The 14,383-nt window shown below is 35.0% G+C and overlaps 1 protein-coding gene across 1 annotated transcript in view; it reads right to left on the bottom strand.

Annotated features, from left to right (window-relative positions):
- Positions 1–14,383, bottom strand: part of LOC145688936 (uncharacterized) — a 355,842-nt gene that overhangs the window by 11,681 nt on the left and 329,778 nt on the right. Inside the window, exon 20 of the mRNA XM_081763102.1 lies at positions 12,847–12,962. Within this exon, the coding sequence (XP_081619228.1) occupies positions 12,847–12,962 (116 nt within the window). The remainder of the gene's footprint in view (positions 1–12,846; positions 12,963–14,383) is intronic.

Genomic DNA, 14,383 nt, shown 5'->3' with positions numbered 1-14,383 from the left:
TAGTATGTCTTATTATATGCATTATCAGCGAACTCCAAATATATGAATCTATGCTAAGTATTAACGTATAGATAGTGCAAATAGTGGAAATTACCTATGGAAAAAGACGAATTGTTAGCCCAATCGTAATGAAAAATCGTCTTTACTGTAGAACAGATTCAGCTTACGTAAGAAAGTAAATAGCTCAGTTAGATAAAGCAACGAGTTTGTATACCGAAGGTAGACGGTTCGAATCCCGTGAAGGACTGTTGTCATTTTTATCACTAAGGTTATTTTATTTATTTTTTATTTGGGAAAGAATCAAATTGTAACATATGTGTAAAACTCATGACGATACAAAAAAAAAAGAGAGAGAGAGAAAATATCGTCGCATTTGCATTAGTGTCTCTAATTTTTGTTTGCAAACAGATTCGTAATTATTTCCCCTGTGCTCACTGATGCATAACGAATGTTTTCCAGTAAATGTTAATTCTAATTTGGAGAATTTTATAGTTTCACAATTCCTCACTACATAGTCTTCTATCTACGTGTTTGGATATTTTGATAACAGATTTCCCTATTAAATGTTTAATTTTCTCTATAAATATTTGTCTTAAATTGAAATTGTTTGAATTTACTACATAAGCAAAGTTGCCCGAAGGAGGAGAGCTCAAGTAACAGATATTCTACGTAAAAGCAACCTATTGTAGAATGATGATGCTTCTTACCTTCAGCACATAATCTTAACGTTAGAGTGTCAGAGAGAGAAAAATCCTGTTTTTCCTCCCCTATGACCACTCATCTTAGAGCTCTACCTATAATGATTCGTGTCACATACTTTCGGCTCTCCAAAGACATTCATATTTATTATTATTATTATTATTATTCCTGTGACTTTTTGGCGCCCTTCCCCTAGTAGTAGCCTATATTTTACATTTTATCATAGTGTTTTTAATAGTTTAAACCAGGAGCGTCATTTCAGATTTTGCTTTGGGGGGGGGGGGGCAAGACCTCTTGATATAAGTAAAATTTCGCGTTTTTCACTGATTTACTACTATTCTAATGATAAACTCTATATACATCTCAAACTCAGGGGGGGGGGCAAATGCCCCTCCCTGCCCTCCCTAAATGACGCCCCTGTTTTAAACCCATTTTCAAAAAGAAATCCTTACCTAGGAAAACTTCACAAAGAATATGGCCCGCTATAAACAATACCAACTCCACCCCCCTGGTCTAGTGGCTAGCACGCCTGCCTTCTGTGGTACCGGGTCCAATTCCCGGTGGATTACTGTTGAACGATAAAAGTGGTTCGGATTCCACTATAATTAGTATGCACATCTCCCTTGCCCATTAAGGCATAACCGTGGAACGCTAAACTCAAGCAAACAAACAAACAATACTTAATTCCCGGCACTCTTTATTCTACATGCCATCTCTCAATTTTTCGATACAGCCCCCTTAGTACCATGAAACTCTCTTCTTCCATAGTGAAATGGAAAAAGATCATATAATTGCCACTACTTTACAAGAATATAAACCAAAAACGTCAGTAGAAAGCACATTATAAAATTTACTTTTTGAGGCTCGTTTTGGTGCCCCTCTTTCTCTGGCGCCCCGGGCAGTCGCCCGGCCCTTAGTCCGCCCTTGAAAGTACGGACGCATAACTAAGGACTGCGGAGGAGAGGTTAACCTTCATGTTATGCCACTGGTTTGACGTGTTTGAAATGTTCAGTAAGTGATCGGTTAGTGAAATAATTTCGACAGTTACTGATATTTAAAGTTTAGCTAAGACAAAGCTACCTAATCAAATACATTTGATATCGGGATGTCACAATTTGATTTTTTCTCACATAAAAAAGATAAAAACAATAGTAATAAAAACCCTTACTCGTACTGGGCTCCTAACTAACTAACAACCTAATTCTTACAGACTAGTTGCTCTGACCAACTGAGTTTCGATTTCTTACGCGAAAGAAGTCTGTTATATTAAGAGGCATGCTTTTCATTATCAAAACTGTTCGAAGTAATACGAACATGGCTTAAGAACAGAGACGGAACTGAATTACCACTCGATTGACCTTGAGGGCAAATCACCAAAGCGTAAAGACGTAAGTTCAGCATGCATTTCTCTGGAGTTGTGTTCAGTATTCCTATCTGCCAGTCATGCTTGTTCGTAGGAGTAATATGTTACAAACCTGACCTTTCGATACAGCACAATAGCAAAAGAATAAAAGGGAAGGAATTCTTGCCCTTGTGAACGTTGGATACCACCATGTGCAATAAAACTGTCGCGTCTCCTTGAAGTGATATTTTATCGAAAATAACTCGTTTTCCTTTATATAGTCTATCCGAAGTTTTTGAAGGTTTCAAAATGAGGAAATGTTACTGACAAACAAGGACGCATTCAGGGGTGGGTCCAGGGGGTCCGGACCCTCTCTGAAACCCCAACTTTTCTGTAAATTTAGCCTAATTTTGGGGATTATCTTTTAAAATTTTATTATAATTTATCCTAATATTGAAGTCGGACCCCTCCCGAAATAAATTACTGCATACGTGTCTCTGACAATTTTCAATATATTCGTTAAATAATAAAGTAAAATAAATAAATTAGGAGCAAAAAGCTTTAATAATAATAATAATAATAATAATAATAATAATAATAATAATAATAATAATAATAATAATAATAATAATAATAATAATAATAATAATTGAAGCGAGCTTAACGAGTTTCAACCGTACGACTCAACCAACGTTTGGGTGCCTGTTCGTTCGTCTGCTCCTCTCATAAAAGACATTTCATTTTAATGAAACTAGTAAGTGCCTTCTTTTAGCTCTGCGGAGTAACTATTGCTTGGAATATGAATCTGCAAAACATAAGAGGTAAAATTAACCAAATGGTGCAAGTTTCCACTCATATATATAAAACAATTTTGCAATATCAACTACGTGAATCTTGTCCCATAAGGAAGCCGAAACCCCTACACCGAAGAGCCCTCCGAGATTTGATCATTGTCCACACGGACTGAAATTGTCATTTGAAGCCAAGACTTTAATATGAAGCCAATAATTTCTTTAAAATAGACGGAAAATTCGGAAGTTATAAGCATTTTCATATTTTTGCCTTTTCCCATAAGGGAGCCGTAGCCCCCTATACTGAAGAGCCCCCTCCCCCGGAGATTTGATCATTGTCCACTCGGACTGAATTTGTCATTTGGAACCAACACTTTAATACGAAGCAAAATATTTCTTTAAAATAGACGAAAAATTCGAAAGTTATAAACATGTTAACAATTTTGCCTTTTCTCATAAGGGGGCCGTATTAGCCTACACTGAAGAGCCCCACGAGATTTGATCATTGACCACTTGGACTGAAACTCTCATTTGAAACCAAAACTTTAATATGAAGCCAAAAATTAAACTTTTACATCAATTTAAACTGACTGGGTTCCGGTTCCCCCCACTATTGTTTAGTTTAGTTAAGTGGTAATTTGTGACAGCTTCACATCATCAAAAGAATGTTTCACTTCCCCTCCCCTCCCCCAGGAGTTCGTGCTGGATCCACCACTGGAATCAATAGACACTCTTCCTATTCTTTTTGTCACCCTTGATTGTGTAGGGGCTCCTTCGTACAAATAAAGAAGCGGAAATATTACAATCAAGGGGCGCTATATATTAGGTATTCTTTTAGTTACCTACCCCTAACCGCACAGGGCCATCTTTCGTAGAATAAAAAATATTACGTGATATTCCAATCATGAAAGGGGAGAGGATGCTGTAAATATATTTCTTATTCATTTTGTCTGTCCTGCTTATCAAAAATTACTTTCTGTTGGAAGGGTACTGAAATGAGAGGGGCAAAATAAAAAGTCGTACCCCCTCCTACATGGTTGCTCAAATAAGTACTAAAGAATGCATTTTAAACTAAGATATTTGAGATTTAAACTAGGAAACTAAGATATCCTTACATTATGTAAGGATGGCATATTCAGGATTATTATTATTATTATTATTATTATTATTATTATTATTATTATTATTATTATTATTATTATAATTATTATTATTATTATTATTATTATTATTATTATTATTATTATTATTATTATTATTTGAATGGTTTTGGAGCACCGAAATTTTGTGAGACGAACAACGATATATAGAGGTTTAAGATGGGTGGTCATAGAGGAGGAAAAACAGGATTTTTCTCTGTCTGACTCTCTAACGTAAAGATTATGTGCTGAAGGTAAGAAGCATCATCATTCTACAATAGGTTGCTTTTACGTAGAATATCAATTACTTGAGTTCTCCTCCTTGGGTCTACTTACCTTATGTAGTAAATTCAAAACAATTTCAATTCAATACAAATACATTGTAAAACTTTTCCGTAATTAAACATCTAGGGAAAATTAAACATTTAATAGGGACATCTGTTATCAAAATATCCAAACACGTAGATAGAAGACTATCTAGTGAGAAATATTGTGAAACTTTATAAAATTCTCCAAATTAGAATTAACATTTACTGGGAAACATTCGTTATGCGCCAGCGAGCATATGGTGAGCAGTGAGCACAGGGGAAATAATTACGAAACTTTTTGCAAACAAAATTAGGGACGCTAGTGCAAGTGCGACAACGGCATTTTTTCTTTTTTTGGTATCGTCATGAGTTTTACACATACGTTACAATTTGATTCTTTCCCACATAAAAAAATAAATAAAATAACCGTAGTGTAGTGATAAAAATGACAACGGCATTTCCAGGGGATCGAACCCGCTACCTTCAGCATACAGACTCGTTGCTTTAACTACCTGAGCTATTTGCTTTTTACGTGAACTGAGCCTGTTCCGGTAAAGACGATATTTCATTACGATCGTCCTACCAATTCGTCCTTTTCCATAGATAATTTCCACTATTTGCTCTATCTTTATGTTAATACTTAGCATATATTCATATATTTGGAGTTTGCAGATAATGCATATAATAAGACATACTAGAAATATTCGTTAAAAGTTTAGTTTGTAGATTTAATCCACATTTCTCTCAATGACATAGATGTCACTGCTTCGTGTTGAAATGCAGAATTCCCTCGTGTTCTTGAAAATTTCCCACTTTAGCAGAGTTGGTAATTCTCGAGATTTCTGTCAATTTAATGTTTTTTGCTTCTAATTTCTTTATTTTAAGCTAATATCTAACACAAATATTAAAAACGGGTTTGTTATTAACCTGTCCTGCTGGGGAAACCTTCCGAAATTTCGAACATATAAAGAAAACGGAGATATTTTCAAAAAACTTCAAAATAAAGAGACGCGTCATTTATTTTGCTCATGGTAGTACATCAATTCCAAAACTATAAGATTTACAAATGTAGAATACGATTTTATGTATGCTACAAATATTTTTTCTTAATGTACATTTATCAGCAAATATATCAGTGGATTAAATCTACAAACTAAACTTTTAACGAATATTTCTAGTATGTCTTATTATATGCATTATCTGCAAACTCCAAATATATGAATATATGCTAAGTATTAACATAAAGATAGAGCAAATAGTGGAAATTATCTATGGAAAAGGACGAATTGGTAGGACGATCGTAATGAAATATCGTCTTTACCGGAACAGGCTCAGTTCACGTAAAAAGCAAATAGCTCAGGTAGTTAAAGCAACGAGTCTGTATGCTGAAGGTAGCGGGTTCGATCCCCTGGAAATGCCGTTGTCATTAACGAATATTTCTAGTATGTCTTATTATATGCATTATCTGCAAACTCCAAATATATGAATATATGCTAAGTATTAACATAAAGATAGAGCAAATAGTGGAAATTATCTATGGAAAAGGACGAATTGGTAGGACGATCGTAATGAAATATCGTCTTTACCGGAACAGGCTCAGTTCACGTAAAAAGCAAATAGCTCAGGTAGTTAAAGCAACGAGTCTGTATGCTGAAGGTAGCGGGTTCGATCCCCTGGAAATGCCGTTGTCATTTTTATCACTACACTACGGTTATTTTATTTATTTTTTTATGTGGGAAAGAATCAAATTGTAACGTAAAAGGAGCTAACCCTCACTTTTGTCAAAATTGAGATAAACAGTGTACTACATTAGGCATGAAGGTCTGCTTCATTCATCAACAGATGGTGCTTGTGCTGTGTCGTCATCGCGCGCAATCACGTGATATCCTTCTTGAGAAGAAACGTACAAGCGGAAAGTTGTGTGCAACAAGGTGTTAAGCCACAGGAAAATGTCAGTTATCGAGAATGTTATGCAGAGCACCTCCGCACATATTAGTGTTTCTGATGAAGAAGATGGCCCCCTACTCGGTGAAAACAGCTTTGATTACCCAGAGTATGTGTTTGGAGTGTCAAGCAACAACAGCACCGACTCTGAGGTAAGAAACGAGTTTTATTTTTGTTATTTTGTTAAAATGTTGGTTAACACCTTATTGCCTCAGATATAGGCTTGTAAAAAACGGTCTTTAAGTGTGAGTTTTTACGTGCATCTTAATACGCAAATCAATTCCCTATGCATTCGTCAGGACTCTAGCGAGTTGGTACAGAAAAATCTTGAACTTTTTCTGATGACAACAGCTGCTAATATAATGAATGTTGGTTAGCGCCATATTGCTGAAATAATTAACCACAAAGAAAGCGACATTACACATGTACATTTTTCTCTGATTATGACAAATTCTGACAATGTAGCGTCAAGAACGGTGCTGTAAATGCTATGAAATGAGAAAGGTAATAAAGCAATCATGTCAGGACAGTGTTGCCACAGTCCTAGGTCTGAAGGGAGAGCTGAAAAATAGTACCAAATTGAAACAAAAAGGGTTGAATTTATTCCAGTGTAATACATGACTCTGTAACACGAAACTAAAATAAGTAAATTTCTAGACCTCCCCCCCTCTTTCAAGGGTCCAAATCAACGCGTCGATACAGATCTATAAAACGGAGAAATGTTCGGGTATCTTTATATACGTCAATATGGCGTAATTAGAAACAACTTACCGCGGTAAGGCAGGAATTATGTCAATACATTTTTCGTGCTATTTTCGTTTGGTGTAAAATCTTTGCAACGACGCATAAATTATAGACTTATTTGAGCATAGGCTGGTTTTCTTCAGAATATTCAACACTTGGTTCAACGTATTTGTGTGTTATTATTATTATTATTATTATTATTATTATTTTAAGAATATATTTCCACAACACTGTTACTTTCTCGTCTAGTTCATACGGGGCTCGGATGCGCCAATGTATCGTCATTTATTTCCTGGTATAGTTTCTAGCGTTAAGCGATGCAACGTCAAAGAATGAATGTCCAACAGCATTTTTTAAGAGTCCAACACACAGTATGAGTACTGTAAAATGTAGGAAAAGTCTTATTGATATTTTTGAAAATGTGAGAAGTATTTGTTACATTGGGTACAATTGTACCAACTTTTTCACAAAAGGGGATGAAAATGGGCCGTTGAATGACAAAGTGCTGAATTTGGTACAATTGCACCAAGTGTGACAACACTGTGTCACGATAAATGATCAGAATTGTTTTGTCATTTTCAATAATGAATTTGTTTCGAATATTTATGATTTTCGAGTGGATTGTACAGTCAGTGACAAAAGTTCTTTCCATTTCGTAAAATTATTTTGGGAATAATGCTAGTGTGGCTGGAATGTACAGAAAATTACAGTCTTTTCAATTTGCTAAAAATGTATTCAAATTTCCCTTACATTCTGAAGTTATTTACGAAACAATTTTCATCAAATGGAAATAATTTTTGTTACTGACTAGGATTTTTGCTAAATTTCGCGCACGCAGAATAGCAGTGGGGTTGAGACGTCATATCGGTTTAGAAATACAGTAGATTCAATAGCACTATGGCCAGAATATTTTCATTAGGTATTTCTAATTTCCTGTTGTAAAGAATCTAGTGTGTATTTATTAAAATCGTACTCTTATCCTTTTCAGAATGACCTTCACATCACAAGGACGACAGAGGGATCTCCAATCAAACGTCCTCCAGCCAGAAAGAGACGATGTGAGAGGGATAACTGGGAGAGAGTGAAGCGTAAGAGAAGAAGAAATAAAGGGGAGCAATATACCTCCAGTCATTCGAAGGATGTTGTTTCAGCCAGGAAAGTGGGTGAACCATGTAAATGTCCAAAAAATTGCTGGAAAAAAATTAAAGGGGACATAGAGTTTATTTTTCATTCATTCTGGGACTTGGCTGATTATGCAACACAAAACACCTACCTCATGCAAAATATGAGAATTCAGAATACGAAACGTTCCTACACAAAAGGACAATCTTCGAGTAGATCATTCACGTTTTCTTATAATTTGAAAATTAATGGTGTAGATGTTAGTGTGTGCAAGAAGGCCTTTCTTGCAGTTCATGGACTTCACCGCAGCAGAAAACGAATACAGCTACTTCAGGAACAAATCAAGGGTGGAAACATCACAGCCAAAAGTGATGGAAGGGGTAGGCATCACAACCGGCCAAATGCTTTTACAGAAGCCAGTTTGGAATCTGCAAGGAAGTTTATAACATCCATACCGAAATATGCCAGTCAGTACAGCCGGAGCCAAAACGCGAACAAGCAGTACCTGGACTGCGATCTCACGATAAATTCTCTATATGAGACAAAGTATATTCCGTGGTGTGCATCTCAGCAGACAACGTCCATTAGTTCTGACAGATTCCGAAGGCTTTTTTGTGAGGAATTTTGTATAGGGTTTAAATTACCTAAGTCAGACACTTGTTCCTTTTGCGACTCGAATAAAATAAATTTGGATCATGCTAAATCTGTACATGACGAAAACGAAGCCAAACAGTTAGAAGCCAGTAGAGCGCTACACCTAGCTAGGGCAGAAGCCGCTAAGGAGAAACTCACCTATCTCTCACAGCTTGCTTCTTCAGATCCTACGAAATATCATGTAATCTGCGTTGATTTACAAAAGACCCTCCCAACTCCAAAATTAAAGGTTGGTCCTGCTTTCTACAAGAGAAAACTCTGGAGTTATAATTTCGCAGTTCATGATTGTGGCTCGGACATTGGCTTTATGTTTCTCTGGAGTGAAAATATAGCTAAACGCGGTTCCTCTGAAATTTCTAGTTGCATACTTAAATACATTATGGGAAATAACGTGCAAAGTGAAGAACTTCATATTATTAGTGACAATTGCAAAGGGCAAAATAAGAATTGGACCTTGATTGCCTTATATGAAGCACTGCTTCGGTGTGGACGATTTAAGAAAATTTTTCATCATTTTCCAGTCGTAGGCCACACACAACTGCCATGCGATCGTGATTTTGGCCGCATAGAACTGTACGCACGTAGGCATCACCCCATTGTGTATACAACAGATGAGTGGGCACATGTAATCAGCAGTGCCAACAGAAAGAAGAAATTTCATGTAACTCGCATGCAGCAAACCGACTTCAAGGATTTCACACCACTTGTGTCATCAATTTCCAAGAAAATAACCACAGACACCAAACAGCCTCTCAAGTTTTCAGATGCAGCCGTGTTTAAGATGGAATCAGCTACTCCCTATGTTTTGCATGTAAGCTATTCGTACCAGAAGGAAGCACCTGTATGGACTAAGTGCAACCTAAAGAAACGAGGCCGCCCACAGCCAGAAGTGAACCTCAACGATTTGCCATGCAAGTACCAGGAAGCAATTCCTATAGATATCCGGAAATACTCTGATCTAATGTCTCTGTTGGAATGGATCCCCCCAATATACCATAATTTTTATCGTAGCCTTGTTCCGACGGAAGTAGCTGGAGAAGAGTGTGTAGAAATGTTGGATGGACTTGATGATTGATGCATAAGAAGGGTCAACCTTGGTTGAATTCAATGTAATTTGTGACCTGCAATAATATGCAACTATTTCATGTCAGCGCTAAGAGCATTGTGACTGACTTACATATTCATTAAACTTGTAAAGTATTTAGTTTTCCTTACATACTTGAGTTTGATTTTTCATTATTATGTATATTTTTTGTTCACAATATAATTCTTGTGCATTTATGTTAGTTGTTATCCCACAGAACTGACTCCTAAAATTCTGATGCAATAAGGAGCTAACCAACAATGAGTAATATTGAATTACAAAAAGAACAAATTCAACCTCTTTTCATTTTAATTGTACATAATTGTATGTCTTTATATAAACTAGAAACTTTAGTGAAGCTTTTCGAATGAACTGCACAACATAAAAATAATAATTCCGATTTATGGATTTTTTCAAACTTTCAAAAGCTATTATCTCGGAAAGAACTTTTTGAGGGTTAGCTCCTTATTGCACCGAGCCCTTCATATATTCATATATTTGGAGTTTGCAGATAATGCATATAATAAGACATACTAGAAATATTCGTTAAAAGTTTAGTTTGTAGATTTAATCCACATTTCTCTCAATGACATAGTTGTCACTGCTTCGTGTTGAAATGCAGAATTCCCTCGTGTTCTTGAAAATTTCCCACTTTAGCAGAGTTGGTAATTCTCGAGATTTCTGTCAATTTAATGTTTTTTGCTTCTAATTTCTTTATTTTAAGCTAATATCTAACACAAATATTAAAAACGGGTTTGTTATTAACCTGTCCTGCTGGGGAAACCTTCCGAAATTTCGAACATATAAAGAAAACGGAGATATTTTCAAAAAACTTCAAAATAAAGAGACGCGTCATTTATTTTGCTCATGGTAGTACATCAATTCCAAAACTATAAGATTTACAAATGTAGAATACGATTTTATGTATGCTACAAATATTTTTTCTTAATGTACATTTATCAGCAAATATATCATTGAGATATTCTGTAACGGCAATTGCATAATGGGCTGGTGCTCTATCCTACTGGAACCACACACGACAAAACAGTCGCCGTTCTTGTGGACCGATCACGTAACATGGTGAGATACGTAATATGATTCACAGCCACGTCAAAGAAATATGGACTACGAGGTGGGTTTCAGACATTGCAACCCAGATCATGGTATGTAGTAAGTCATTTTCAAGTTTTCTCATAAAAAATATTAAGAACTCCAGAAATAAAACTTTCTGGCTTTTTCACTGCGATATGTTGAACACTCGTCCGAGGAAAGTACATTCTGCCTCGAAGAAAGAGTTGCAAATACATCAAGCATTCGCCCACAAGCCTCACGACGTTTTCTCATGTTACTATCAGTCAATTCGTTTAAAAACGAAGGTTAAAATATCGTTAACTGCAAATTGTTCTTCATATGATTTTGTACTGTCGAGTATGGAACAGCCAATTTCTGTGACAGTTTATGAGTGGTCTTTTTTTTTTTGGCAAAATATGACAGATGCTGCAGCTTACACACACGTGTCCAGTCGTATTGGTGTTCGTCCGCATTGGGGCTTATCTTTTACGCAATTAGTTGCAAAGAGTTTTTTCTCTCACTCTGCAATTGTTGTTTTTGGAAAGAAAGTTTTCTGAACCATACAGTGAATTCATGCTGAACATCTCTCATTGGTTTTCTTGTATGGTGTCGCTCGGGACCCCACATGTTCATTACGATCCGTTCATCATAGTGTAGGTGGACTTATCAGCCATGATTTACCTGTATATGTATATCAACACTACTACAATAAGAAACAGCAATTCATTAATACTTGCGTAATACGTCTAAAGGGTAACGAGACTTTGTGATCCCTCTGTGGGTTTTGTGTCCATTGCATATTTATTTTCTTTCAATCTTTGATTTTCCGAATCGCACTGCCCTCCATGGTTAATGCAATATCTGCTTCTTCAGCACTTGATGATTAAAACTACTATATTGGTTTGACAAAAATGGATGATTCATTTGTGCACCAACGAATGCTAATTTATTTTCGGAAACACTAGACCTATTCTCATCTTCGTTATACATGTGAATTAATATAGTTAGCAGTTATATCATTGTTTAAATAAAGCAATATGATTAAGTTATGTAGTGTTTACAAATTGAAGATAAGACTGTTTATATATATATATATATATATATATATATATATATATATATATATATATATATATATATATATATATATATATAATTGTTTCACTTACGTAAAGTTAAGAACACACTTTGTGAGAAGATATTTTAACCATCAGTGTCAGTAATGATTTACAAAGTATCGTGCTTGTGATTTTAATCTGAACGACGTTAATCAATCTGAGAAGTCCGGCTCTATTGCTAAAGATATACTATAGACCCAAATCGAATAGAATTTACGTTACAGGACACACTAGATTGCGGCAGTACAGACTATCGATAATTCAAGTGTTCATGGACACCTGCCGAAATGTGACATATAAGCAATCTCGTAGTTCGCTTTTGCCATGAACTCAAAAATCATTAAATTTCAAATTTATATGTGTAGTAAATACTACAGTTTTAAATATTTTATCGTAATTTTATGTTTAAAAAATAAAAAACAGCATCTTAGATTCAACGCCCTCGACTGCCGTCGCCACAAGTACTGATTGTAGCTAGTGTCTATATGAAAAACGGGCGGAACCTGCAATTCCTTGTATACAAATCTTCGGGAATTTTGATGGATCAATGCTCACTCTTTTTACTTAGTCTCAAATATGGATTCCTGATATTTGTGAACACAAGCGTACATATACCTCGTATTAAAAGAACGTTCGTGTAAAGTGATGGGGTTATCAGTAACTTTATGTTACTGTCCGACGATGTAGAGTATATCAGTTACCAACGGACGGTTAACGACAAACATTCCCAATTATAATTGTTGCTGTTAGCAAACGTTGAAAATAATTTTACCATTATCATTAATTTTACAACTAACAGAATTTATTAGGTCTCTACTATTCGATATTACCTACAATATCCAAAAGGCTGCGTAAAACCCTCATTCTAGTTCTCGAGTTAGAGAGAGTATAAACGGATGTAGTTTCATAATACTCTCCTAACTCCATAGATCTGCCATCAACTGACCTAAAAAAATAAAATGAATAGCAATCAATACAGGTTATATGTTACTCAGAATCATACAAATAATAGGTTTCCCTTATAGTTAGGAGTATGTGCTTTGCTGTTTAGAAATGACTATGCATGACTAATATGTGATCATACCTCCTGTATTCCACGACAGGGCAATATTCAAGAATTTCTCGCAAACTACCAAAGCAAATCTGCCCTTGATCATGACATTTTTCTTTATAGTAGGTCAATTGTATCTACCTATTGGTATATATCCGCTTTGGACATTACACTGAATACATGCAAAAATACAATGCAACAATTTAAGGTTCAAATCGCGCATATAACGCATATGATTACAGGTAATGATGTCTATTGTTTGTAAACTTCTTGCAACGGAAATCCCTACAGCAAAGCAATTGGAGTTAAGCCTTCATGTAACCATAAACAAGAGCATGTAAAGCGAGGATAGTATAGGGTAAAACTAGTAACTCAACTGGATTCAACTGTGGTATTGCAAAATGAAATGTTTGATTACTAGTTGACGAAATTTAAATTGTATTTTAAAATCTTTAGATTTAATGGTGATTTAGCTACTTGGCGGTTATTCACTCAAGTATTTTAGTGTCATTTTATAACGAAATGAAAGTATCTTCTTTTGTTAGTAAACATATTATACGGATCAAACTTTTCAAGGTCTCATGATTTCTGAGTAACCTTTCCTAGAAAATGTACAATTGAAATAAAGATCATTAAATGTTGGTGTCTTCTGAAACATTGAATAAATGGTCCAGGAGTTTGTAGTAAAATTCAAGTACATTTAATTAATAATACCCCAACGTTTATTAGAAACATAAGAAAGAGATTAAATTGTAGAACGAAGTAATTATCGAAAATATTGGTCAGTTATAGGAAAATATCAATATTTATAGGTATAATTTTAAGACACAAAGTAGGACCAATACATGTTTGATTTTTGTTTCTCGTTGTATTGTTCGAAGTGTATCGATACTTGTATTAATGTTCAATGAAACTAAAGCGGAATATTTGTGTATTTAAATCGAAAAGAAATTTGGAACATATAGAAAAGTGAATTTATATATATTCTCCCATTGAATCTAGTTTAAGTAAGATTTTGCTATTTGATTCAATCAATACTTGCGTGTCTGTCTGCACAATATAATGCTGGAAAATTTTCCATAATATAATGAAACATTGTATGCGTTTCCATGCAATCTTAGGATCTAAGATTGTGGTGTGGTTCTAAAATCTATCAAAGAATTCAAATTGTAGAGAACGTCAGATTTTGTATGATTGTGTATATATAATTAATTAAATATTTTATCAATATAACTGGTGTAACTAGTGACATAGAGCATATAGATAAAGAAAAATATATTTATATGTGTACAAAAGAGAGGTAAAAATGGCTATCT

Source organism: Thermobia domestica, chromosome 7, assembly GCF_964235325.1.
Source record: "Thermobia domestica chromosome 7, izTheDome1.hap1.1, whole genome shotgun sequence".
NCBI classification, from domain to species: Eukaryota; Metazoa; Arthropoda; class Insecta; order Zygentoma; family Lepismatidae; genus Thermobia; species Thermobia domestica.
Note: the sequence above shows the minus strand (reverse complement) of the source record. Positions and strands in the feature narration are given on the sequence as shown.